Here is a 27,703-nt window from a genome sequence, read left to right as displayed (position 1 = left end):
TAGCTGTCTACGATACAATGGCGAACAAGGGACGACAGTACAAGCAGCAATAGAGCTCGGTGAAGGAAGGAAGTGGTGTAGATAGCAGCAATGGCGGTGCAAGCCGTGCATCTGGAGGGGGATGCTTTCCTTGTGTGTGTGGCCCATTCCCTGAGCACGGAGAGAGAGGAGGTGATGGGACTCTGTATAGGAGAGGTAAGAGGCTCGGGCCTGGTCTGTGGGGGGAGGGAAGGTCTTAGCAGGGCTCAGTGAGGACCTGTCATGGTTCTGTGAGGGGCTCGGTGAGGACCTGTCATGGTTCTGTGAAGGGCTCAGTGAGGACCTGTCATGGTTCTGTGAGGGGCTCAGTGAGGACCTGTCATGGTTCTGTGAGGGGCTCGGTGAGGACCTGTCATGGTTCTGTGAAGGGCTCAGTGAGGACCTGTCATGGTTCTGTGAGGGGCTCAGTGAGGACCTGTCATGGTTCTGTGAGGGGCTCAGTGAGGACCTGTCATGGTTCTGTGAGGGGCTCAGTGAGGACCTGTCATGGTTCTGTGAGGGGCTCGGTGAGGACCTGTCATGGTTCTGTGAGGGGCTCGGTGAGGACCTGTCATGGTTCTGTGAGGGGCTCGGTGAGGACCTGTCATGGTTCTGTGAGGGGCTCGGTGAGGACCTGTCATGGTTCTGTGAGGGGCTCGGTGAGGACCTGTCATGGTTCTGTGAGGGGCTCAGTGAGGACCTGTCATGGTTCTGTGAGGGGCTCAGTGAGGACCTGTCATGGTTCTGTGAGGGGCTCAGTGAGGACCTGTCATGGTTCTGTGAGGGGCTCAGTGAGGACCTGTCATGGTTCTGTGAGGGGCTCAGTGAGGACCTGTCATGGTTCTGTGAGGGGCTCAGTGATGACCTGTCATGGTTCTGTGAGGGGCTCGGTGAGGACCTGTCGTGGTTCTGTGAAGGGCTCAGGGAGGACCTGTCATGGTTCTGTGAGGACCTGTCATGGTTCTGTGAGGACCTGTCATGGTTCTGTGAGGACCTGTCATGGTTCTGTGAGGACCTGTCATGGTTCTGTGAAGGGCTCAGGGAGGACCTGTCATGGTTCTGTGAGGGGCTCAGTGAGGACCTGTCGTGGTTCTGTGAGGGGCTCTGTGAGGACCTGTCGTGGTTCTGTGAGGGGCTTAGTGAGGACCTGTCATGGTTCTGTGAGGGGCTTAGTGAGGACCTGTCGTGGTTCTGTGAGGGGCTCAGTGAGGACCTGTCGTGGTTCTGTGAGGGGCTCAGTGAGGACCTGTCGTGGTTCTGTGAGGGGCTCAGTGAGGACCTGTCGTGGTTCTGTGAGGGGCTCGGTGAGGACCTGTCGTGGTTCTGTGAGGGGCTCAGGGAGGACCTGTCATGGTTCTGTGAAGGGCTCGGTGAGGACCTGTCGTGGTTCTGTGAGGGGCTCAGTGAGGACCTGTCGTGGTTCTGTGGGGGGCTCAGTGAGGACCTGTCGTGGTTCTGTGGGGGGGCTCAGTGAGGACCTGTCATGGTTCTGTGAGGGGCTCAGTGAGGACCTGTCATGGTTCTGTGAGGACCTGTCGTGGTTCTGTGGGGGGCTCAGTGAGGACCTGTCGTGGTTCTGTGGGGGGCTCAGTGAGGACCTGTCATGGTTCTGTGAGGACCTGTCATGGTTCTGTGAGGACCTGTCATGGTTCTGTGAGGACCTGTCATGGTTCTGTGAAGGGCTCAGTGAGGACCTGTCATGGTTCTGTGAGGGGCTCAGTGAGGACCTCGTGGTTCTGTGAAGGGCTCAGTGAGGACCTGTCATGGTTCTGTGAGGGGCTCAGGAAGGACCTGTCGTGGTTCTGTGGGCCAGCAGGAATGGTGGTGCACATACTTTGGCCATATAATGTATATTAAAGTGGTTGTTATCCCTTACATACACCCAGAGAAGTGACTGGCCTCAGGTGATACATTGAGAGATTAAACAAGTCCTCCTACATAAGTTGTATCTGTTTATCTGCAGTCTTCCCTTCTTTACATCTGTTCAAAGTCCAGAATTGATACAGCTTGTCTGAGTGTTCAGAAAAAAAGGGCAGAGAGCTGAGATTACACTCTGCATATCTCACTGAGAGCTGATTGGAGGGAAGAGACAAACCCCCCCCCCCTTCACACAGGAACAGAGCTGAGGCTTTCAATCACAAGCTGCATGCTGGAACTCCCTCCCCTGTCACCATTTTTCTCTTGGTGTCAGGAAAAAGTGATTCGTGCTGATAATAGAGGAAGGAGGCAGCAGACGGAAATGACACTCGTTGCTCTGGACTGAGACAAATACACACTGTAGAGGGACATGCTTTGTTCAAGTTTTATGTATGTTGTGTATTATGTATGTTTTCTAATCCTTTGGTGTTTTTCTCTCTCTCTCTCACACAGGTGGACATTCAGAGAGTTGTACATATCCACTCGGTCATCATCTTACGACGATCAGACAAGAGGAAAGATCGAGTGGAAATTTCTCCTGAGCAGCTGTCGGCAGCCACAATAGAAGCCGATATATCCTTCCTGTATGATTGTGTGGACTTGTGTCTGATCCCTGGTAGTCATCTCAAGATAAGATGTCACTTTTAACTAGGGTTGTCCCGATACCGATACCAGTATCGGGACCGATACCGAGTATTTGCGGGATGCCCCCGATGCCTCATCCGATACTCGCCCCCCCCGCAACGAATGCCGTCACATACCGCAACAACGCCGCCGCCGCATGGGTTAAACAGCGTGCGGGGAATATCACAGCTTTCATTTGAATAGCTGTAGTGTTTCCCGCTGCGCCGCGTATAGACACTCCCCCTTGCTCGGGATTGGACGAATCTGTCCATTCCCGAGCAAGGGGGAGTGTCTATACGTGGCGCAGCGGGGAACACTACAGCTATTCAAATGAAAGCTGTGATGTTCCCCGCACGCTGATTAACCATGTGGCATCTAGGTATGGGGGGACATGGCTGGATTTATGGGGGACATGGCTGGATTTATGGGGGGACATGGCTGGATTTATGGGGGGACATGGCTGGATTTATGGGGGGACATGGCTGGATTTATGGGGGACATGGCTGGATTTATGGGGGACATGGCTGGATTTATGGGGGACGTGGCTGCATATGTGGGGGAAATGGCTGCATATGTGGGGGGACATGGCTGCATTATGTGGGGGACATGGCTGCATATATGGGGGGGACATGGCTGCATATATGGGGGGGACATGGCTGCATATATGGGGGGGACATGGCTGCATATATGGGGGGACATGGCTGCATTATGTGGGGGACATGGCTGCATATATGGGGGGGACATGGCTGCATATATGGGGGGGACATGGCTGCATATATGGGGGGGACATGGCTGCATATATGGGGGGACATGGCTGCATATATGGGGGGGACATGGCTGCATATATGGGGGGGGGACATGGCTGCATATATGGGGGGGGACATGGCTGCATATATGGGGGGGGACATGGCTGCATATATGGGGGGGGACATGGCTGCATATGTGGGGGGACATGGCTGCATATGTGGGGGGGACATGGCTGCATATGTGGGGGGGACATGGCTGCATATGTGGGGGGGACGTGGCTGCATATATGGGGGGGACGTGGCTGCATATGTGGGGGGGACATGGCTGCATATATATATGGGGGGGCTGCATTTGGGGACACATTTAAAAAAAAGTATCGGTATTTGGTATGGGCGAGTACTTAAAAAAAGTATCGGTACTTGTACTCAGTCCTAAAAAAGTGGTATCGGGACAACCCTACTTTTAACCACTTCCAGCCCGAGGACGTCATATGACGTCTTTAACGTTGAGTGGGGATTTTTGAATGATGGGTGCAGCTACAGGGATCGTTCAGATATCATCTTTTTTTTTTTGCGTCTCCGGGCTCACCCGTATGATTGGCGAGCCGGAAAACGAATCGTCCCACCGGAAATTGATCATAGAGATTTGTGGTGACCAGATGGTCCCCAGTCATCTCCGACCCTTGGCGGCCCGGGCGCGACGTGATGACGTCCTATCCAGGCTGGCGGATGTAAACAAAGCTGGGGACTCGGCTAAAAAGGCAGCGACAGTCCTCCTTGTTTTTTTTTTATCTCGGTCTTTCCAGCCTGGAGGAGAGATGTGGGGTCTATATGACCCCACATCTCTCCATAAAGAGGACCTGTCACACACTATTCCTATTACAAGGGATGTTTACATTCCTTGTAATAGGAAGAAAAAGTATAAAAAAAAAAATTTCTGTCGTCCATGGACAGACACCGCCTTCACAAGTGTTGACAGGAACATAACCCATATGTCAAGACTTGAGAAGGCTGTGTCCGTCCATGGACGATTGTGAAAAGGATTTTACGGTGAGTACAAAACATTTTTTTTTTTTTTTTTTAAGAGAAAGTTTTTGTTTTTTTTTAAAGCGCCCCTGCCCCCGCGTGCTCGCCCACAGAAGTCTTTTTTGGTGGTATTTGATCACCTCTGCAGTTTTTATTTTTTGCGCTATAAACAAAAATAGAGCGACAATTTAGCAAAAAATTCAATATTTTTTACTTTTTGCGATAATAAATATCCCCAAAAAAGATATAAACATTTTTTTTTCCTCATTTTTGGCCGATACGTATTCTTCGTGTTTTTGGTAAAAAAAAATCGCAATAAGCGTTTAACGATTGGTTTGTGCAAAATGTATAGTGTTTACAATATTGGGGATAGTTTTATGGCATTTTTATTAATAATTTTTTTTTTTTTTACTACTAATGGCGGCGATCAGCGAATTTTTTAATTTTTTTTTTCGTGACTGCGACATTATGGAGGACACTTCGGACACTTTTGACACATTTTTGGGACAATTGTAATTTTCACAGCAAAAAGTGCTATAAAAATGCATTGTTTACTGTGAAAATGACAATTGCAGTTTGGGAGTTAACCACTAGGGGGCACTGTAGGGGTTAAGTGTGACCTCATATGTGTTTCTAACAGTAGGGGGGCGGGGCTGGACGTGTGACATCACTGATCGTCTTTCCCTTTATCAGGGAACACACGATCGATGACGCTGCCACTATGAAGAACGGGAAGGTGTGTTTACACTCAGCTCTCCCCGCTCTTCAGCTCCTTTGACCGATCGCGGAACACCGCCGGCGATCGGGTCCGCGGGTGCCTCGGTCACGGAGCTTCGGACCGGGTCGCGTGCGCGCGACCCACGGCTGGGCTCTTAAAGGCGACGTACAGGTACGTGCTTGTGCCCAGCCGTGCCATTCTGCCGAAGTATATTTGCAGGAGGCCGTCCTTAACCACTTCCCGACCGCCGCATGTAGATATACATCGGCAGAATGGCACGGACAGGCACATTGGCGTACCTGTACGTCCCTGCCTAGACGTGGGTCAGGGGTCCGATCGGGACCCCCCCCCACTACATGCGGCAGTCGGATTCCCGCGGGGAGCGATCCGGGACGACGGCGCGGCTATTCGTTAACAGCCGCTTCGTCGCGATCGCTCCCCGGAGATGAAGAACGGGGAGAGCTTCCCCGTGCTTCACTGTGGCGGCGCATCGATCGAGTGATCCCTTATATAGGGAGAAGCGATCGATGACGTCAGTCCTACAGCCACACCCCCCTACAGTTGTAAACACACACTAGGTGAACCCTAACTCTTACAGCGCCCCCTGTGGTTAACTCCCAAACTGCAACTGTCATTTTCACAATAAACAATGCAATTTAAATGCATTTTTTGCTGTGAAAATGACAATGGTCCCAAAAATGTGTCAAAATTGTCCGAAGTGTCCGCCATAATGTCGCAGTCACGAAAAAAATCGCTGATCGCCGCCATTGGTAGTAAAAAAAAATGTTTTTATAAAAATGCAATAAAACTATCCCCTATTTTGTAAACGCTATACATTTTGCGCAAACCAACCGATAAACGCTTATTGCGATTTTTTTAACCAAAAATAGGTAGAAGAATACGTATCGGCCTAAACTGAGGAAAAAAAATGTTTTATATATGTTTTTAGGGGATATTTATTATAGCAAAAAGGAAAAAATATTGCATTTTTTTTCAAAATTGTCGCTCTATTTTTGTTTATAGCGCAAAAAATAAAAACCGCAGAGGTGATCAAATACCACCAAAAAAAAGCTCTATTTGTGGGGAAAAAAGGACGCCAATTTTGTTTGGGAGCCACGTCGCACGACCGCGCAATTGTCTGTTAAAGCGACGCAGTGCCGAACTGTAAAAACCCCTTGGGTCATTTAGCAGCATATTGGTCCGGTCCTTAAGTGGTTAATTCATTAGAATGTATTTTTTTTTTCCGAAAAATTGTGTTTGAAAAAACACTGCACAAATTCCGTGTGACACAAAAAATCGGCATTGATCACCATTTTATTCTCTAGGGTCTCTGCTAAAAAAAAAAAAAAAGTTTGTGTGTGTGTTTGGGGGGTTTGAAGTCATTTTCTAGCAAAAAATACTGATTTAAACAAAAATTGCCAGAAAAGGTTCCGCTCAGCAGGTGGGTGATGTCATTTTCTCTATGGAGTTTTCTCTGTTTTTCACCTTAACAGTTGCGCACAGACTTACAGAAATCACGGGTCGCCCCATGCGGGTGGTTGGATGGTATCACTCCCACCCGCACATCACCGTCTGGCCCTCTCATGTCGGTAAGATTCAGATACAGACTTTTCCCTTTTATAAAGGAAACCCGTCATTACAGGAATGTGGATGGCGGCCATTGCTATTCCCTTGTTCTGAAAATGCTGGTTGACTGGCCGTCTCGCTGAACCTTTAGCTTTGTATGCTCTTGAGTTGCTGTCCTGCAATAGGCATGCAGGATCCTATGATGGGTGCCGGTCCAGGCATGTGGGTGGAAGCCCCGACCATATGGTAGCGATCTTTCCTGGAGCATGGACCGGCTCTGTGACGTCAGCAGACTTCAGCCCGCTGTCTGCTGAAAGCGGGTCACAGGAGTTCAGACCGAACTACACTCCTGTGATCCAAAGAAGTGCAACCAAACAAAGCTTTGGCTGTACTTCTTTTTTTTTAAGGAGATTCTCCCCTCTATTTCATCATTGAAAGTGAATGTAAAAGAAAATGCCAAATGTTGGGATGTCCCCAGAAAAGTAAGAGGGGAAATCTCCTTCCAATGGGGGACACTAGTTCTGCGGGGTCTCCAAAGAATTCCCTTAAAGTGGAGTTCCACCCATAAATATAACATTACATCAGTAGTTTTAAAAAAATGTCATTAGTCCTTTACAAATTTTTTTTTTTTTTTTTTTTAGATGCCTTCAAAGTGTTGTTGCTAGGCAGAATAGTTAATCTTCCCACTTCCTGCACCTAGGTGCTTAATGCTTCCTAACCTACACCGCACAGACTCCTGGGAATGTAGTGGGTGTAACTTTCCAGGAGTCTGTGCACTCCCCAGTCTCGAAGAATCATGTGACTTGGACAGTACAGGTGCTGAAACCTGATCTGACACTGCTTGTGCAGCACTGAGCATGTGCAAGGCTGAAATCCAGGAAGTCATACAGTCTGGCTTCATGATGCCCACACTTAAGATGGCCCCAGTCAATTTCTATTTTATAAAGTGTCTAAATGCTGTAACAACCTAACAAAACGGACCTTAGTTTACAGACTAACTTTACTAGAATACATTAAGCTTGTGTATTACAGGGGTATTTATATATAAAAAGTGAAATTGTGGCCGGAACTCCGCTTTAATTTACAGGGATTTATTTTTCACTTCCTGTTTGGCTATGGGACAGGAAGTGAGGGAAAAGTCTATGCAATGGGACACATATGGTGGGGGGGGGGAAAAGCTGACGGGTTATAACCCTCCCTTGAAAGAAAATTAGTAAATAGGGGGCGCTGACATTGATAAAAAATCAATAAGAAGTGGCAGTAAAGTGCCTGTGCAAACAATACAAAAGGTCTTTTGAAAAACCTGTGAAAAAGTAAATTAGTAATAAATAAGGGTATAAATACCTGTAATATGTGTGCCAAACTACAAGTGAATAAAGTGCATGTGCAATTTATAAACAGGTAAAAAATAAGTGCATGAACCTTAAATGTAAATCACACAAAACAACTTTAGCATATGTGCACTAAACAATAAATATATTAAATTAACATATATGTGTACTGAGTGCCCCAGGAAAGAAGGGGGGAAAAAACTCAGCATAAAAATGAATGGAATTAAAAATAAAACAAAACAAATTCCAAACAATGTTAATGATTGTGGAAATTTCACAAAAAATGTAAACCAGTGAAGAGTCACAAAGAAAAGTCCAAAATCATAAATGGTATGCGTCCATAAATTTCTTATTCTTTACTACTTGTGTGGTAAGTTGCAGAGAAGTAGGAATTACACCTTCACCGATCCTATCACCCAAATGTGCATAAAGGATGGCCCCTTATCGCATGGAGTTGACCTTTTTAACTAAAAAAAGATCAAATAAGCTTTGCTGTCACCCTGGACAGATTGTGGATGGTCTGAGATTCCTAAGGGTCAGCTTAGTGGAACATCATAAAAAATATAAAACAGAGAGATGCCGCCATAGCATATTATCATTTATTAAAATAATTTAAAACAAAGCAGGTGACGAGTGGAGGCTTACTTTATAAGTGCCCACATCCCGGCACTGAGGCAGGAAGCTGTGCGTGGTCTGCGTGTCGCACAGCATCCCTCTCCACGGAACAGGTCCTCAGGATCGTTACCTTTCTGATCTAAGCCTAAAGCCTCAGTGCCGGGATGTGGGCACTTATAAAGTAAGCCTCCACTCGTCACCTGCTTTGTTTTAAATTATTTTAATAAATGATAATATGCTATGGCGGCATCTCTCTGTTTTATATTTTTTATGATGTTCCACTAAGCTGACCCTTAGGAATCTCAGACCATCCACAATCTGTCCAGGGTGACAGCAAAGCTTATTTGATCTTTTTTTAGTTAAAAAGGTCAACTCCATGCGATAAGGGGCCATCCTTTATGCACATTTGGGTGATAGGATCGGTGAAGGTGTAATTCCTACTTCTCTGCAACTTACCACACAAGTAGTAAAGAATAAGAAATTTATGGACGCATACCATTTATGATTTTGGACTTTTCTTTGTGACTCTTCACTGGTTTACATTTTTTGTGAAATTTCCACAATCATTAACATTGTTTGGAATTTGTTTTGTTTTATTTTTAATTCCATTCATTTTTATGCTGAGTTTTTTCCCCCCTTCTTTCCTGGGGCACTCAGTACACATATATGTTAATTTAATATATTTATTGTTTAGTGCACATATGCTAAAGTTGTTTTGTGTGATTTACATTTAAGGTTCATGCACTTATTTTTTACTTGTTTATAAATTGCACATGCACTTTATTCACTTGTAGTTTGGCACACATATTACAGGTATTTATACCCTTATTTATTACTAATTTACTTTTTCACAGGTTTTTCAAAAGACCTTTTGTATTGTTTGCACAGGCACTTTACTGCCACTTCTTATTGATTTTTTATCAATGTCAGCGCCCCCTATTTACTAATTTTCTTTCATATGTCCATTCTTATTTGAATTTATTCTTATTTGAATTGTTTGGGGAGCAGCTATTCTATACACATATATTTTGTTTTAGTTATATATATTTTTTTGGCGCGAGATTTTTTATTCCTATAACCCTCCCTTACTGTATCCAAAATGGGGGGGCGGGGAGTTTTGCCAATAGTTCTACTTTAACTTTCCTTGGCACAATGCCCTATGCTGGGTCTAGGCTTAAAGAGGTGTTCCAGCCTTTTTTAAGTTTATTAAAAGTCAGCAGCTACAAAAAGTGTAGCTGCTGGCTTTTAATAAACGGACACTTACCTGCTCCACGTTCCAGCGACGCGCCGGCCGGGGGGCTCCGCTCCTCGCCCCCCCTCCGTCTTCATTCCTAGTGTGGGCACCCGGCAGTGACTGCTTTCGGTTTCACGGCCGGGCACCTACTGCGCATGCGCGAGCGGCGCCGTCCGATTGGACAGGCGCTCGCCTACAGGGAGGGGCTGCAATAAGGCGATTAAGCTATTTGCCTTACCAGCGGCGGAAGGAGGAAGTGGGACAGGAAGTCCCACTCCACCTGAAGCCCTCACTCCCCCCCCAAAAAAAATGACATGCCAAATTTGGCATGTAAGGGGGCAAGGAGTGGATTAAGCGGAAGTTCCATTTTTAGGTGGAACTCTGCTTTGTCTCGTACACACGATCGGATTTTCATCAGACAAAGCATAGGATTTTTGTCCGAAGGGTGTTGGCCATGAACTTGTCTTGCATACAAAAGGCAAATAATTGTTGGCCAACAAACACAAAACTATGTGTTCTTTCAGCTCTTTAGCGCCACCCTTTGGGCAACTTCTGCCCATCTGTTATGGTGAGCATTGCTTCTGAGCATGCGTGTTTGTACTTTGGAGTTTTGTCCGAAGGACTTCTGTGCACACACGATCGGACAATTTTAAAGCATGCTATCCAACATTTGTTGGCGGACAATCCGACAACAATTGTCCGCTGGAGCGTACAAACGGTCGGATTTTCCGACGACAGCCTGTCATCACACAATTCCCGTCGGATAATCCCATCGTGTGTACGAGGCTTAATACATTTCTATATTGATACTTTTTGAGGTTGCTGACTCTCAATCCCGGCTGCCACTGACAGCTCTCTTCCTAACTAAGAAACGAGAACCAGTCCGAGTTTGATGGCCATTTTTACATGTTGATCACATGCAGGCTGGAAGCTTCCGTGACGAAATAAGCGTTCAGCCTCCAGAGGGCACTGCAGCCCAAAGGTGACAGTGTGTTAATCAGTTTAATACTGTGGATGGTAGATACAATGACGGTTAAAAAAAAAAAATAATGAAAAAAAAAAAAAAAAGTGTGTGTGTGTAAAAATAAATAAATAAATAAATATAAATATATATATATATATATATATATATATACACATTCTTTTGGTGGAGCCTATGTAAATAAATCGGCTAAATGTTCCACAAATGTTTTATTCTGCAGATGTGCGTACCCAGGCCATGTATCAGATGATGGATGTCGGATTTGTTGGACTGATATTCTCCTGCTTTATAGAAGATAAAAATACAAAGGTTAGTTATACGAAAGCATCCATTTAGGAATAAGATTCACACTTATTTAATGTATATTTTTACCACTTAAGCCCCGGGACCTTTAGGCAGCTAAATGCCCAGGCCAGGTTTTGCGATTCGGCACTGCGTCGCTTTAACTGACAATTGCGCGGTCGTGCGACGTGGCTCCCAAACAAAATTGGCGTCCTTTATTCCCCACAAATAGAGCATTCTTTTGGTGGTATTTGATCACCTCTGCGGTTTTTATTTTTTGCGCTATGAACAAAAATAGAGCGACAATTTTGAAAAAAATTCAATATTTTTTACTTTTTGCTGTAATAAATATCCCCCAAAACATATATAAATTTTTTCTTTCCCTCAGTTTAGGCCGATACGTATTCTTCTACCTATTTTTGGTAAAAAAAAATCGCAATAAGCGTTTATCAGTTGGTATGCGCAAAAATTATAGCGTTTACAAAATAGGGGATAGTTTTATTGCATTTTTATTATTATTATTTTTTTTACTACTAATGGCGGCGATCAGCGATTTTTTTCGTGACTGCGACATTATGGCGGACACATCGGACAATTTTGACACATTTTTGGGACCATTGGCATTTTCACAGCAAAAAATGCATTTAAAATGCATTGTTTACTGTGAAAATGACAGTTGCAGTTTGGGAGTTAACCACAGGGGGCGCTGTAGGAGTTGGGGTTCACCTAGTGTGTGTTTACAACTGTAGGGGGGGGGTGTGGCTGTAGGTCTGACGTCATCGATCGTGTCTCCGTATAAAAGGGATGACACGATCGATGCAGCCACCACAGTGAAGCACGGGGAGCGATCGCGAGCCCTGAATTTCCGTGGGCTCGTCCCCACCATCCTTCTCTCCACAGAGTCCCGGCTTTGATTGGATAGATTGATAGCATCGCAGCCATTGGCTCCTGCTGCTGTCAATCAAATCCAATGACGCAGCTGCCCGGGGGCGGGGCCGAGTCATACACTCGGTGGCTATGGACGCAGAGTGTATGACTCGGGAGCGCGCTCGCAAGGTAACCCCCCCGGGAGAGTGCTTCCCAGAGGGGGTTGTCTAATGCGTGGAGGAGCCGCGAGAGCCGCCGTGGGACCCCAGAGATGAACAATCGGGGGCAACTCTGAGCAAAACAAGCTGCACAGTGGAGGTAAGTATGATATGTTTGTTGTTTAACTACTTGCCGACCAGCCGCCGCAGTTATATGGCGGCAGGTCGGCTCCCCTGCGCGAGAGCCAGTAGCTATACGTCGGCTCTTGAAGCGGCCACTAGGGGCGCGTGCCCCCCGCTCGTCCCGGACTCCCATGCGTGTGCCCGGCGAGCACGATCGCCGCCGGGCACCCGCGATTGCTCGTTACAGAGCGAGGACCGTGAGCTGTGTGTGTAAACACACAGCTCCCGATCCTGTCAGGGGCGAAATGCTGATCTTCTGTTCATACAATGTGTGAACAGCGATCAGTCATTTCCCCATGTCAGTCCACCCCCCCTACAGTTAGAACACACCCAGGGAACATACTTAACCCCTTCCCCGCCCCCTAGTGTTAACCCCTTCACTGCCAGTGGCATTTTTATTGTAATCCAATGCATTTTTATAGCACTGATCACTATAAAAATGCCAATGGTCCCAAAAATGTGTCAAAAGTGTCCGCCATAATGTCGCAGTACCGAAAAAAAATCACTGATCGCCGCCATTACTAGTAAAAAAAAAATATTAATAAAAGTGCCATAAAACTACCCCCTATTTTGTAAACGCTATAACTTTTGCGCAAACCAATCAATAAACGTTTATTGCGATTTTTTTTTTTTTTTTACGAAAAATATGTAGAAGAATACGTATCGGCCTAAACTGAGGAAATTGTTTTTATATATATTTTTGGGGGATAATTATTATAGGAAAAAGTAAAAAATATTAATTTTTTCAAAATTGTCGCTGTATTTTTGTTTATAGCGCAAAAACTAAAAACCGCAGAGGTGATCAAATACCACCAAAAGAAAGCTCTATTTGTGGGAAAAAAAGGACGCCAATTTTGTTTGGGAGCCACGTCGCACGACCGCGCAATTGTCTGTTAAAGCGACGCAGTGCCGAATCACAAAAAGTGCTCTGGTCTTTGACCAGCAATATGGTCCGGGGGTTAAGTGGTTAAAAAAAAGGCTGAACCTTTAGTGTCACTTTAACCTCTGGAATGTTTACCCCCCCCACCCCTATTCTTCATTAACCGGGCCATTTTTTGCGATGAGTCACTGCGTTATTTTAATAAATAATAAAACATATGCAATAAATAAAAATCTAATTTCTTCATTTAATTTAGGGCAGTATGTATTCTGATACATATTTTTGGTAAAATGAATCCCAAAAACATATATTGACTTTGCGCAATTATAAACTATGGGATATAATAATGGATTTTTCTTTTTAACTAGTAATTGCAGCGATCAGCAACTTATAGCGGGACTGTGAATTTGCGATGGACAATCGGACACCTAACTGAAAACTTTTTGGGGGACCAGTGACACCAATACAGTGATCAGTGCTAAATATATACACTGTACTAATGACGCTGGCTGGGAAGGGGTTACCATCAGGGGTGATCAAAGGGTTAACTGTGGGCCTAGGGAGTGTTTGTGTACTGTGGGGCTTTTACTAGTGGAAAGCTTTGATCCATGTCTCTGCTTTGCAGGAACACAGGATCCATGCCTTCCTTGCTGACAGAACGGCACTCTGCCTTGTTTACATAGGCAGATCGCAGTTTTGTCTCTCTGCCTAACGAGCGGCGGGTGTTTGCTGACATTTAGCTCAAGTGTGTGTAACAGCGGCAGCGTGCATGTACAGCTCCAGACCCGGAAGTGCTGGATCGCGTACTAGGTATGTGATCCTGCACAGCAGAGCCACCGTATATATGTAAGTTATACGGTTGGCAAGTGGTTGTTATTATTACCAAATTTTATATACCGTATTTATCTGCTTATAGCACGCACCGGCGTATAGCGCGCACCCCTAATCTAGAAGGGAAATTCCTGAAGAAAAAAAAATGAATTACTTACAGTTTTGGTGTCTTGCCCGGCGTCCATCGACGGCCTTGTTCGGTCTGGCGTCCGTTTGCGGCCGTGCGCGGGGTCTGTCTGCGGCGTCCGTCCAGGTGTCCGTCTGCGGCTTCCTCGCAGCGTCCGTCCAGGTGTCCGTCTGTGGGGTCCGTCCAGTCCTCCATCCGCACGTTGCCTGGGGTTGCGGCGGTGTTTGTTTTTGAATTAGGCGCCGAGCCGTGAGGAGCCGGATTTCCTGTTTGTTCGGCTCCTCTCGCGTGGCTGCGGGCGTAGCCGAGCGGGCAGTACACTCGGCTCGGCGCTAGGCTAATTAAAAAAAACAAACACTGCTGCAACAGTATCGGCGTATATCGCGCACCCACGATTCCCCCCTGTTTTTATAGGGGGGAAAAAGTGCGCGGTATACGCCGATAAATACGGTAAATGGTCTCCTGAATCTCGAAGTCCAGATTAAAATATGCTCCAGAAACCATATACCTGTAGGCCCAGTTCACACCTGTGGGGCTCTCCATGCTACATTTGCGTGGACACGGCAGCCCCATCCATCTGTGCCTGTGTTTCCTGCAGGGAAAAGGTTCCCTGCATCTGTTTTAAAAAGTGTCCGCTCTCAAATTTCATGGTTCTCTTAAAAAAATAATAATAAACATGTCATACTTGCCTCCACTGTGCAGCTCGTTTTGCACAGAGTGGCCCCGATCATCCTGTTCTGGGGCCCCTCGCATTAGATAAACCCCCCCCCCCTAGGAGAAGCGTTATCCCGAGAGGGTTAACGTACGGGTGCGCTCCCGAGTCCAGCATTTGCGCCCATAGACGCTAATTCTGGACTCGCCCACGGCGCCCGAGTCATTGGATTTGATTGACAGCAGCAGGAGCCAATGGCTGGGCTGCTATCAATCTATACAATTAAGAGGTGGGACACCGTGGAGAGAAGGACGGTGCGTCCCCGCCGAGGAGATGAAGGGGCTCAGGTAAGTAAAACAGGGGGGGGGGGGCTGAGGGGCCAGTGACTGCAGGTTTTTTCTTAAGACTTTACAACCCCTTTAACCTTTTTTTAACCTTACCGTGTATTTTTCATTGTGGTTTACTTTTTATTCTCCCCCTTCCCTTTTTTTTTATTTCTTCTTTGCTTCGTTCCTTAGACAGGACGTATTTTATATACCTGTTTCCAGTCAGTCCAAGCACAGAAGAGCACTGAGTGAGTATTTTTGTGTGTGAGCAATACAGTCATCTGCAAAATAAAGTGATGAAATCTTTTCAGAATTGGAAGCGGGTCTCACCGGCTACCGAGAGCGGGCGATGAGCACATAACACATCAACCACCTGGCAACGCATATGGGCGTTCATTTTTTTTTTTTTTTTCTGTTTATTATCACCAACCTAAAACTCTTTAATGTCCCCTTGGTTGTCACTTATTTACCTGTTGATTCTGCCGGTCTTGTTGTGACATCGTTCTGTGCTGGATCACCAATGCCACAGTCCCGCTGCTGAATTGGCAGCATTGTCGGCCCCCTTGGCTCTAAGCTTTCCATAGCCGCTAAATGGCGACCTCATAATGTTGCTGCTCCTCCTCTTCCCCCCAACCTGGATTGTAATTCATCACCGGAGAGAGAGAGGAGTTAACATAGGAGCTTCCTTGGGCTTCATGTACACGTTCTGTACTTTCCCCTTCTGCCTTGTGCCCTCCTTCCCGTCCAGCACTGTGCCCTTCTGCCTTGCCTGCATTGTGCCTTTTCTTCCCAGGCCTGTACTGTGCTCTCCTGCCCTGCACTGTCCCCTCCTATCCGCCCTGCACTGTCTCCTCCTATCCGCCCTGCACTGTGCCCTCCTATCCGCCCTGCACTGTGCCCTCCTATCCGCCCTGCACTGTGCCCTCCTATCCGCCCTGCACTGTGCCCTCCTATCCGCCCTGCACTGTGCCCTCCCATCCGCCCTGCACTGTGCCCTCCCATCCGCCCTGCACTGTGCCCTCCTATCCGCCCTGCACTGTGCCCTCCTATCCGCCCTGCACTGTGCCCTCCTATCCGCCCTGCACTGTGCCCTCCTATCCGCCCTGCACTGTGCCCTCCTATCCGCCCTGCACTGTGCCCTCCTATCCGCCCTGCACTGTGCCCTCCTATCCGCCCTGCACTGTGCCCTCCTATCCGCCCTGCACTGTGCCCTCCTATCCGCCCTGCACTGTGCCCTCCTATCCGCCCTGCACTGTGCCCTCCTATCCGCCCTGCACTGTCCCCTCCTATCCGCCCTGCACTGTCCCCTCCTATCCGCCCTGCACTGTGCCCCCCTATCCGCCCTGCACTGTGCCCCCCTATCCGCCCTGCACTGTGCCCCCCTATCCGCCCTGCACTGTGCCCCCCCCTATCCGCCCTGCACTGTGCCCCCCCCTATCCGCCCTGCACTGTGCCCCCCCCTATCCGCCCTGCACTGTGCCCCCCCTATCCGCCCTGCACTGTGCCCCCCCCCTATCCGCCCTGCACTGTGCCCCCCCTATCCGCCCTGCACTGTGCCCCCCCTATCCGCCCTGCACTGTGCCCCCCCCCTATCCGCCCTGCACTGTGCCCCCCCCCCCCTATCCGCCCTGCACTGTGCCCCCCCCCTATCCGCCCTGCACTGTGCCCCCCCCCTATCCGCCCTGCACTGTGCCCCCCCCCCTATCCGCCCTGCACTGTGCCCCCCCCCCCTATCCGCCCTGCACTGTGCCCCCCCCCCCCTATCCGCCCTGCACTGTGCCCCCCCCCCCTATCCGCCCTGCACTGTGCCCCCCCCCCTATCCGCCCTGCACTGTGCCCCCCCCCCCTATCCGCCCTGCACTGTGCCCCCCCCCTATCCGCCCTGCACTGTGCCCCCCCCCCCTATCCGCCCTGCACTGTGCCCCCCCCCCCTATCCGCCCTGCACTGTGCCCTCCTATCCGCCCTGCACTGTGCCCTCCTATCCGCCCTGCACTGTGCCCTCCTATCCGCCCTGCACTGTGCCCTCCTATCCGCCCTGCACTGCGCTCTCCCGATCTTCTGGCCAAGTACTATGCTCTCCTGCATGCCCTGCTTTGTGCCTTTCTTCCTGCCCTGTACATAGACATGCATATATAAAAGGTTAGGAGAGGCATTTATGACAGGGGGCCGTGTGTACAGGGGGGGGGGGGGTGTTGGTGTAAATAAAGAGTAAGAGCAGTGTGTACAGGGGTGAATTTTATTTGGGATAGTTCCCTAGTTGCCCCAATTAAACTACACCCAGTTTTTTTTTTGTCTCCCTCCCTAGTAGGCGCCCCAGTGCATTATTTTGTCCCCAGGGCTATCCTAATGGCATCATGGGCCCCTGTGAAAGCCTGTTTTTGCTGTGAGCGGCCTTGTCGGAGCCATGGTTCCTTATTACAATCTGATCGATCGTATGGCGATTCCAATCCAGCACCTCATTTCTGTTTGTTCCAAACAATCGTCCCCCCTAATGTCTGGGTGGCCTAAAATCTTTCTGGTCCTGTAGCGCAATCCCTAACATTTCTCTAATGTCTTTCTTCATCAGGTACGAGAGAATAGAGATTCCACTCCATGTGGTTCCACAAGAAACAATCCGGAAAGTATGTCTGGAGTCGGCTGTGGAACTTCCCAGAATCCTTTGCCAGGAAGAGCAAGATGCCTATCGTAGAATACACAGGTATGCTGAACAATCCAGGCTGAATAAATGTTGCCTATGTGAATTCTTTGGCATCATTGCGCAGTGACACCTACAATAGAACAAGTCCTGGACATTGCCTCTGGGCAGGTGTTCCATTACGAAATCTGACGGGTCACCTAATCTGACGGAAGTGAAGTTCCATCGCGCCCATCTTGGTACACCACGCACTCGCCCACACTAAGCCTGCAGTCGCTAAGCGGACATCTTTTTACACCCACCCAAGTCTTCCATTTCACACTTATTTTTACCTGTAAATATCTTGTATAGTGAAATTTGGAAATCCACAACATCGTTTTGATGTTCAACCTTAAAAGCAGTGGCACGTCCGCTGATCTCACACCTTTGCTGATCTGTCATAAGTGTGATATGCAAGATTTCGGTGGGTGTAAAAAGATGTCCGCTTAGCGACTTCAGACTGTAGGCTTACTGCGGCTGAGTGTGGGGTGTACCAAGATGGCCGTGACAGAACGTCACTTCCGTTACAAGATTTGACGGGTCGCCTTATCTGATGGAGTTTTAAAAAAGAAGCAAGTGACCTGTTGGAAACCATAAATACCTTGACCATGCCTCCATCCCTATTGTAGTAAAAAATAAAAGAAATGGGCCATGGGACTTTAAAGCGGTGGTTCCCCTAAAAATAAAATGTTGACATCGCATTTAGCAAATAAATTACAGTTAGAATCGGGTTGTTTTATTTAAAAAATACCTCCGTACGTATCGTTTCCATTAGTCGGTCCCACCGCCACTTCCGGGTACGATGCAGGCGGTGGGCGTTCCTAATTGATTGACAGGCATCCGAACGACGCATCCATCGCGTCACGAGATGCCGGAAAAAGCCGAACGTCGGTGCGCATGCGCCGTATAGAGCCGCACCGACGTTCGGCTTTTTTCGGCATCTCGTGACGCGATGGATGCGTCGTTCGGATGCCTGTCAATCAATTAGGAACGCCCACCACCTGCATCGTACCCGGAAGTGGCGGTGGGACCGACTAATGGAAACGATACGTACGGAGGTATTTTTTAAATAAAACAACCCGATTCTAACTGTAATTTATTTGCTAAATGCGATGTCAACATTTTATTTTTAGGGGAACCACCGCTTTAAGTGAGGCATGGACGGGCGTATAGAATGGTTTTAGGATATCAAGGGTAGGTTAACTGTCACAGTCCCGTCAGGGAAATCTCTGTGGCCAAAAAGAATTGCTGAATAATCAATCCGAAAAATGAAATTCAAAGAGTCAAATATAAAGGGCTAGATTCACAAAGAGTTACGCCGGCGTATCGGTAGATACGCCGACGTAACTCGGAATCTAAGCACGTCGTAGCTTAAACCTAGCTAAGATACGACGGCCTGCGCCGTCGTATCTTAGGGTGCAATTTTTCCGCTGGCCGCTAGGTGGCGCTTCCGTTGATTTCGGCGTAGAATATGTAAATGACTAGATACGCCGATTCACGAACGTACGCTTGCCCGTCGCAGTAAAGATATGCCGTTTCCGTAAGAGATACGCCGCGTAAAGATAAAGCTGGTGGCGTAGCCAATGTTAAGTATGGACGTCGTTCCCGCGTCGAAATTTGAAAATTTTACGTAGTTTGCGTAAGTCGTCCATGAATGGGGCTGGACGTAATTTACGTTCACGTTGAAACCAAGACATCCTTGCGGCGTACTTTGGAGCAATGCACACTGGGATATGTACACGGACGGAGCATGCGCCGTTCGTAAAAAACGTCAATCACGTCGGGTCACCACCCATTTACATAAAACACGCCCCGCTCATCCTCATTTGAATTATGCGCGCTTACGCCGGCCCCATTTACGATATGCCGCCGTAACTTAGGAGGCAAGTGCTTTGTGAATACAGCACTTGCCTCTCTGATTTACGGCGGCGTAGTGTAAATACGATACGCTACGCCGCCGTAACAATGCGCCCGGCTACCTGAATCTAGCCCAAAATTCATACTGTAATATGTATCATAATATATGATACAAAGATCATGCAGACAAAGGCATAATACATGTAGTAATAATCACATTGGCATATTTAATATTCAAAATCCAGGACATGACTGGATCCAATCACAATACATTGACATACAGATACAGTGAACATGATTATCCAAAAAAATATGTAAAAGAGAACAGTTTGATGAAATACATGATTGGGCAAGCTTATCTTGGCATCCCTGAGCATAGACTCGACGCGTTTCTAGGCGTTTAAAGCCAGTCATCGGGAGTGGGGTGCGTAAAAAATTGGCTAGAAAAAAGGGGAATAGATGAACAGACAAGCGAGTCAATGCGGTCTCAATAGTTGGGTCATAGTTGCAACAAAACCGAGTCCGATGGTATGATACATTACCTATAGCAAAGCCCAAAAGGGTAGCCCAAGCGTTCCAAAAAGTGGAATGGGATGGTGGTCCCGGATGAACTGTCTCCCCCGGGGTTGAGTCGGGGATGGATCCCCCACAATCCAAGGACTCTCCAATCAATTTTTTTTTTTCTCAAACAACTTTTTTTTTTTTTTTTTTCCTTTTTACCAGCACCTGTATGTGTGTGTCCCATGTGTGCCCACCTCACCTTTTGGCATTGTGTTGTGGCTGTCTGGTAATATCCTTAGCTGATGTCCCACGCCATCCTATCCTTGGCTCTCCTCATGATTGGCGAGTCCTTGGATTGTGGGGGATCCATGACTTTTGGGCTTTGCTATAGGTAATGTATCATACCATCTGACTCGGTTTTGTTGCAACTATGACCTAACTATTGAGACCGCAATTGACTTACTTGTCTGTTCATCTATTCCCTCTTTTTCTAGCTAATTTTTACGCACCCCACTCCTGAAGACCGGCTTTAAACGCCGAGAAACGCGTCGAGTCTATGCTCAGGGATGCCAAGATAAGCTTGCCCAATCATGTATTTCATCAAACTGTTCTCTTTTACATATTTTTTGGGATAATCATGTTCACTGTATCTGTATGTCAATTTATTGTGATTGCTTTAATTAGTCATGTCCTGGATTTTGAATATTAAATATGCCAATGTGATTATTACGACATGTATTATGCCTTTGTCTGCATGATCTTTGTATCATATATTACATTATGAATTTTATATTTGACTCTATGAATTTCATTTTTCGGATTGATTATTCAGCAATTCTTTTTGGCCACAGAGATTTCCCTTGACGGGACTGTGACAGTTAACCTACCCTTGATATCCTAAACAATTCTATATGCCCGTCCATGCCTCACTTAAAGTCCCATGGCCCATTTCTTTTATTTCTTATATGATGGAACACCGCAACGTCCTGTAATAAAGACCGCTCACTGCTGCGCTCTCTCCTTATTCAGGGGGGCTGGTCTTATCTCTGCCCACTTCTGTAATTTTCTGCAGGCTCCCTGTAGTGGGTGGAGCCTGCTGGCCCCTCCCACAGCTTTGCTCACTCTACAGCAGGCATGTCCAAAGTCCGGCTCGCGGCCTGCGTTCCGGTTTTGAGCGGCCCGCCTGGTTATTTGGACGTATATATCGTTTGTGGCCCCAACGATCTCCCGGCGCCGTGGGCCACAAAAGATATACACTGTAATGATTGCTGCCTTGGAGGTGACAGGGACAAGACGAGTGCCGTGCAATGCATACAGGAGTATTTCCTGTTTACGGGCGGGCTCTGTAACAAAGTCCCGACTCCTGCGCTGCCATTGGATGGCTGTTCTGTCCATCGCAGGAGGCGGGACTTTTTTTTTATTAAAGAGGCCGCCGTGTAAACAAGAGTTTCTCCTGTATGTAATCTTTTGGCATTCGTCCCAACCCTCCCTGTACCCTCCAAGGCTGCAGATGGATGGGCATTAATCAGGCTGCACTGATGTCAATGTTGAGTCTGCGTTCCTGGCTATGGTGGGTGCTGCGTTCCTGGCTATGGTGGGTGCTGCGTTCCTGGCTATGGTGGGTGCTGCGTTCCTGGCTATGGTGGGTGCTGCGTTCCTGGCTATGGTGGGTGCTGCGTTCCTGGCTATGGTGGGTGCTGCGTTCCTGGCTATGGTGGGTGCTGCGTTCCTGGCTATGGTGGGTGCTGCGTTCCTGGCTATGGTGGGTGCTGCGTTTCTGTCCGCGTTCCTGGCTATGGTGGGTGCTGCGTTCCTGGCTGTGTTCCTGGCAATTGAGGGTGCTGCGTTTCTGGCTGCATTCCTGACAGTGGTGGGTGCTGCGTTTCTGGCTGCATTCCTGGCAGTGGTGGGTGCTGCGTTTCTGGCTGCATTCCTGGCAGTGGTGGGTGCTGCGTTTCTGGCTGCATTCCTTGCAGTGGTGGGTGCTGCGTTTCTGGCTGCATTCCTGGCAGTGGTGGGTTCTGCGTTTCTGGCTGCATTCCTGGCAGTGGTGGGTGCTGCGTTTCTGGCTGCATTCCTTGCAGTGGTGGGTGCTGCGTTTCTGGCTGCATTCCTGGCAGTGGTGGGTGCTGCGTTTCTGGCTGCATTCCTTGCAGTGGTGGGTGCTGCGTTTCTGGCTGCATTCCTGGCAGTGGTGGGTGCTGCGTTTCTGGCTGCATTCCTGGCAGTGGTGGGTGCTGCGTTTCTGGCTGCATTCCTGGCAGTGGTGGGTGCTGCGTTTTTGGCCGCGTTCCTGGCAATGGTGGGTGCCGCATTCCTGGCAATGGTGGGTGCCGCGTTCTTGGCTGTGTTCCTGGCAATTGAGGGTGCTGCGTTTCTGGCTGCATTCCTGGCAGTGGTGGGTGCTGCGTTTCTGGCTGCATTCCTTGCAGTGGTGGGTGCTGCGTTTCTGGCTTCATTCCTGGCAGTGGTGGGTGCTGCGTTTCTGGCTGCATTCTTGGCAGTGGTGGGTGCTGCGTTTCTGGCTGCATTCTTGGCAGTGGTGGGTGCTGCGTTTCTGGCTGCATTCCTGGCAGTGGTGGGTGCTGCGTTTCTGGCTGCATTCCTGGCAGTGGTGGGTGCTGCGTTTCTGGCTGCATTCCTGGCAGTGGTGGGTGCTGCGTTTCTGGCTGCATTCCTGGCAGTGGTGGGTGCTGCGTTTCTGGCTGCATTCCTGGCAGTGGTGGGTGCTGCGTTTCAGGCTGCATTCCTGGCAGTGGTGGGTGCTGCGTTTCTGGCTGCATTCCTGGCAGTGGTGGGTGCTGTGTTTCTGGCCGCGTGCCTGGCAATGGTGGGTGCTGCGTGCCTGGCAATGGTGGGTGCTGCGTTCCTGGCAATGGTGGGTGCTGCGTTCCTGGCAATGGTGGGTGCTGCGTTCCTGGCAATGGTGGGTGCTGCGTTCCTGGCAATGGTGGGTGCTGCGTTCCTGGCAATGGTGGGTGCTGCGTTCCTGGCAATGGTGGGTGCTGCGTTCCTGGCAATGGTGGGTGCTGCGTTCCTGGCAATGGTGGGTGCTGCGTTCCTGGCAATGGTGGGTGCTGCGTTCCTGGCAATTGAGGGTGCTGCGTTCCTGGCAATTGAGGGTGCTGCGTTTCTGGCTGCATTTCTGGCAGTGGTGGGTGCCGCGTTCCTGGCAGTGGTGGGTGCCGCGTTCCTGGCAATTGAGGGTGCTGCGTTTCTGGCAGTGGTGGGTGCTGCGTTTCTGGCAGTGGTGGGTGCTGCGTTTCTGGCAGTGGTGGGTGCTGCGTTTCTGGCAGTGGTGGGTGCTGCGTTTCTGGCAGTGGTGGGGGCTGCGTTTCTGGCAGTGGTGGGTGCTGCGTTTCTGGCAGTGGTGGGTGCTGCGTTTCTGGCAGTGGTGGGTGCTGCGTTTCTGGCAGTGGTGGGTGCTGCGTTTCTGGCAGTGGTGGGTGCTGCGTTTCTGGCAGTGGTGGGTGCTGTGTTTCTGGCTGCATTCCTGGCAGTGGTGGGTCTGAAGATGGGCAATGACCCTTATTTTGCTTTACAGTTCTTTATTTAAAATGTATTTCTTTTTTCTGAAACTTCCCTTTTTAAAGTGAAGGTGCGTCTTATACACCGATAAATACGGTATATCCAAATAACACGCCTGAACTCATCTCTTCACCACACACAGCCACAAAGGTAAGAGAATTCTTGTTGGGTAGTGTATTAGTGCTCGGAGGAATACACTTATAGCCAGATTCAGGTAGAGATACGCCGGCGTATCGGTAGATCTTAGCTGTCTATTTACGCCAGCCGCGTGTACGCTGATTTACGCCTAGAATGCGTAAATCAGCGAGATACGCCTATTCACGAACGTACGCTTGCCCGTCGCAGTAAAGATACGCCGTTTACGTAAGGCGTTTTCAGGAGTAAAGATAATCCACCAAAAAGATGGCGCAGCCAATGTTAAGTATGGACGTCCGAACCGCGTCAAATTTTTTAATTTTTACGTAGTTTGCGTAAGTCGCCCGTGGATGGGGCTGGGTGTAATTTACGTTCACGTCGAAACCAATAAGTCTTTGCGGCGTAATTTGGAGCATGCACACTGGGATACGTCCACGGACATCGCATGCGCCGTTCGTTCAAAACTTCATTTACGTGGGGTCATGCTTTATTTACATAAAACACGCCCACCTCTTCACAATTTGAATTAGGCGCGTTTACGCCGGCACATTTATGCTACGCCGCCGTAACTTAGGACGCAAGTTCTTTGTGAATACAGCACTTGCCTCTCTAACTTACGGCGGCGTAGCGTATATGAGATACAGTACACCTGCCTAACGTTGGGCGCGTTTACCTGAATCCAGCTATTAGACCGAATGCTTCAAAGAATGTCAGGCAAAATGGTCGGCCCTCGAGCATGTTCACTTCATCAAATCTGACCCTCTTTAAAAAAAAAAGTTTGGACACCCCTGCTCTACAGGCACGGTGCTGATGTCACTGCTGCTTGTACAAGGTAATACCTGGGTTTGCAAAGCCTGCTGATCTGGTGCATGCAGAGTAGATTCATAACCTTTGTGGCTGAGAAAGTGTTTTACTTTTATTTATTTTTGTGGCCGGAGTTTGGCTTGAAAATCTGTCTGTGGGAACAGTGTGTATTGAGGCTGTGTGAATGAGGCGTGGAATAGAATACAGAATGTATCCTTTTATTTTTTATATTTAAAAACAAACCTGAAAGTACATCACTTGTGTCTACATTTTATAATGTACATATTTTTTTTTTAGTCTTGGACATCTAGATTCCGTCACAAAGATTCACAATGGATCTGGTAAGTTTCTTCATGTAAAATGTTGACACATCTGTTGGTTCATTTAAAGTGGCACTCCAAGGCGAAACACACAATCTCTCTCTTAACATTTATCATAGCATGCTGTTTCCTATAGCAGGGGTCTCCAAACTTTCTAAGCAAAGGGCCAGGTTACCGTCCTTCAGAGTTTACGAGGGCCGGACTGTGTAGGGCGGGGATATGCAATTAGCGGACCTCCAGCTGTTGCAAAACTACAAGTCCCATCATGCCTCTGACTTTGGGTGTCATGCTTGTGGCTGTCAGTCTTGCTATGCCTCATGGGACTTGTAGTTCTGCTGGAGGGCCGCTAATTGCATATCCCTGGTGTAGGGTGTTCACTTTGCAGGGGAATTTGTCCCAGAGATTAGTGAATGAGGCGAAGCGCTGCTGACTTCCAGCACCCAATTATGCGCAAGCAAAAAAAAAAAAAAATTATATATATATATATATATCTCTCTGTCTGGGTATTCTTTGCCAAGTGAAACGTCAACACAAATCACTAAGGTCCCGTTCACACTTTAGTGTCGCATTTTAAAGCGGCACCATTCATTTGAATATCTCTCTCTCTGCTCCAAAGACACACCGAAAGCAGCTTCTCTACCAAATTTTGGACAGAAGACAAATGATTTTTTGCATTGCATATTTTGGGCATGTGGTAAAATACTGTCCACTACCTACGTTTGGGGTGCCATTAGGAAATAATGGCACTGCAAACAAATCCGGTGTTTGAGCATATTTTGCAGGAATGAAAATTTCTGCAATGCCCAAATGTGAACGGGGCCTAAGCTCTGAGCATAATTCCCTTGCATAGTGAACAGTGGGGTAGATTCAGTAAGCAATTGCGTCTGCGTATCCATAGATACGCAGCGCAATTGCTTAGTTACGCCGATGTATCGACTTTTCTGTTTTCGGAAAGCTCGATACGCCGACTGCAGCCTAAGATATGACTGGCATAAGGCTCTTATGCCGTCGTATCGCAGGCTGCATTCTTACGATGGCCGCTAGGTGGCGTTCCCATAGTGGTCAGCGTAGAGTATGCAAATTGCATACTCACGCCGATTCACAAACGTACGCGCGCCTGCTATTAGCAGGGGCAGCCAATGCTAAGTATACCCGTCGTTCCCGCATCGCGATTTTGAAAAATTACGTCGTTTGCGTAAGTGAATGGCGCTGGATGCCATTTACGTTCACGTTGAAGCAAATGACGTCCTTGCGACGTCATTTACCGCAATGCACGTCGGGAAAGTTTCCCGACGGAGCATGCGAACTACGTTCGGCGCGGGAACGTGCCTAATTTAAATGATCCACGCCCCCTACGGGATCATTTAAATTACGCGCGCTTACGCCGGCCATTTTTACGGAGCGCCTGCGCAAATTACGGAGCTACTGCTTCGTGAATAAAGCGTAGCGCACGTAATTTACGGAGGCGTAGCGTAAAAACGGTACGCTGCGCCTCCGTAAGAGGGCGCAAATCTACCTGAATCTAGGCCACTGAAAGCAGCTTCTCTACCACATTTTGGACACAAGGCAAATTATTTTTTGCATTGGATGTTTTGGTCACGTGGCAAAATACCGTCCACTACCTACGTTTGGGGTGCCATTAGGAAATAATGGCACTGCAAGCAAATCCGGTGTTTGAGCATATTTTGCAGAAATGAAAATTTCTGCAAAGCCCAAATGTGAACGGGGCCTAAGCTCTGGGCATAATTCCCTTGCATAGTGAACAGTGTATTTCCTATTAGTACACCAACCCCCCTAATATCTTCTAATTCATGTGTAGAAAGTATTTTTTTTTCCTTCTCCTCAAGCAGCAAAATACATGGGGCTTGCAGGTAGTCTCCCCCCCCCCCCCAACCTGCCTGCAATGAGGGCTGTGGCAACACATCTGTGTATTTTGTCTCATTCATTCGCAATACGCAGCCTGTGATGAAGCTGCAGATCTGGAGGTATCATTACAGGCTGTATTGATGAAAGTATTTGCTGTGCTTTTTTTTTTGCTCCTCTTCCTGTCAGCTGTACACATGGCTGCACAGAGGTGGGCTTTACTCCATGCTGCCCCCATATGCGTTTACTTTTTTTTTTTTATTTTTTTTCCTTCAATGTTACCAACAGCTCCCAGGATGGGCTCCTGATCACTGTGACAGGTAATCGGTGAACCTCGGCACCACTGAGTTTTGGAACTACATTTCCCAAGATGCTCATGCAGTGTGGCGGAGCATCATGGGAAATGTAGTTCCAAAACATCTGGGGTGCCGAGGTTCTCCATCACTGATATACATGATTAGAGGAAGCCCATGTAATTCTGAAATCATAAAGGGCTGCTGGAAACTGACAGAGGGTTTTTTTTTTTACCCAAACCCCCCCCCCCCCCCCTTACATAAAACATCTATAAGCTGTATGGTGTCTCTTTGTTGTTACAGTTTTTACTAAGAACTTATGTGGCCAAATGTCTGCGATTAGTGGCCCGCTCCTACAATGGCTGGAAGATCGCTTACAACAGAATCACCAGCGGGCCCTGGAGCTAGAGCAGGAAAAAGAAAAGTTGATGCAGGAGTTGGAAAGCTTAGAAAGTGACTGAACGTGGTTTGTTATTTTATTTTAGTCCCTTTTCTTTCTATTAATTATATTTTTTTGAATGTTGTTTTAATTCAGTTAAATGTCTGTATAGCTTTTTCCATATCGCACAGAAGAGTAAATGTCTTGCCCCATCATCTGATTATTATTATTTTTTTAATGCAAAAAGCAGTGTTTTATTGTGGCG

At 48.0% G+C, this 27,703-nt stretch overlaps 1 protein-coding gene across 2 annotated transcripts; it reads left to right on the top strand.

Annotated features, from left to right (window-relative positions):
* The first annotated feature begins 30 nt into the window (after positions 1-30).
* On the top strand, positions 31-27,649 carry BRCC3 (BRCA1/BRCA2-containing complex subunit 3). Of its 2 annotated transcripts, XM_040322788.1 has the most exons (8): positions 38-195; positions 2,389-2,508; positions 6,551-6,638; positions 10,998-11,086; positions 15,276-15,331; positions 17,651-17,782; positions 24,881-24,924; positions 27,363-27,649. In XM_040322788.1, exons 1-8 carry the CDS (start codon positions 91-93, stop codon positions 27,518-27,520), a joined length of 792 nt encoding a protein of 263 aa, XP_040178722.1. In that variant the 5' UTR covers positions 38-90; the 3' UTR covers positions 27,521-27,649. The 2 variants fall into 2 exon arrangements, with proteins under 2 accessions (XP_040178723.1, XP_040178722.1); XM_040322789.1 differs by lacking the exon at positions 6,551-6,638 and having other exon boundaries at positions 31-195; positions 2,389-2,521.
* Positions 27,650-27,703: the final 54 nt, after the last annotated feature.

The sequence above is a fragment of the Rana temporaria genome, chromosome 9 (assembly GCF_905171775.1).
Source record: "Rana temporaria chromosome 9, aRanTem1.1, whole genome shotgun sequence".
NCBI lineage: Eukaryota > Metazoa > Chordata > Amphibia > Anura > Ranidae > Rana > Rana temporaria.
This window is presented reverse-complemented; position numbering and strand designations above follow the sequence as displayed.

Coding starts and splice junctions, on each gene's coding strand:
- BRCC3 (XM_040322788.1), top strand. CDS start 91: ATGGCGGTGCAAGCCGTGCATCTGGAGGGGGATGCTTTCCTTGTGTGT. Junction 2,509..6,550: donor CAGCCACAATAGAAGCCGAT/ATATCCTTCCTG, acceptor ACAGTTGCGCAC/AGACTTACAGAAATCACGGG. Junction 11,087..15,275: donor TAGAAGATAAAAATACAAAG/GTTAGTTATACG, acceptor TTCGTTCCTTAG/ACAGGACGTATTTTATATAC.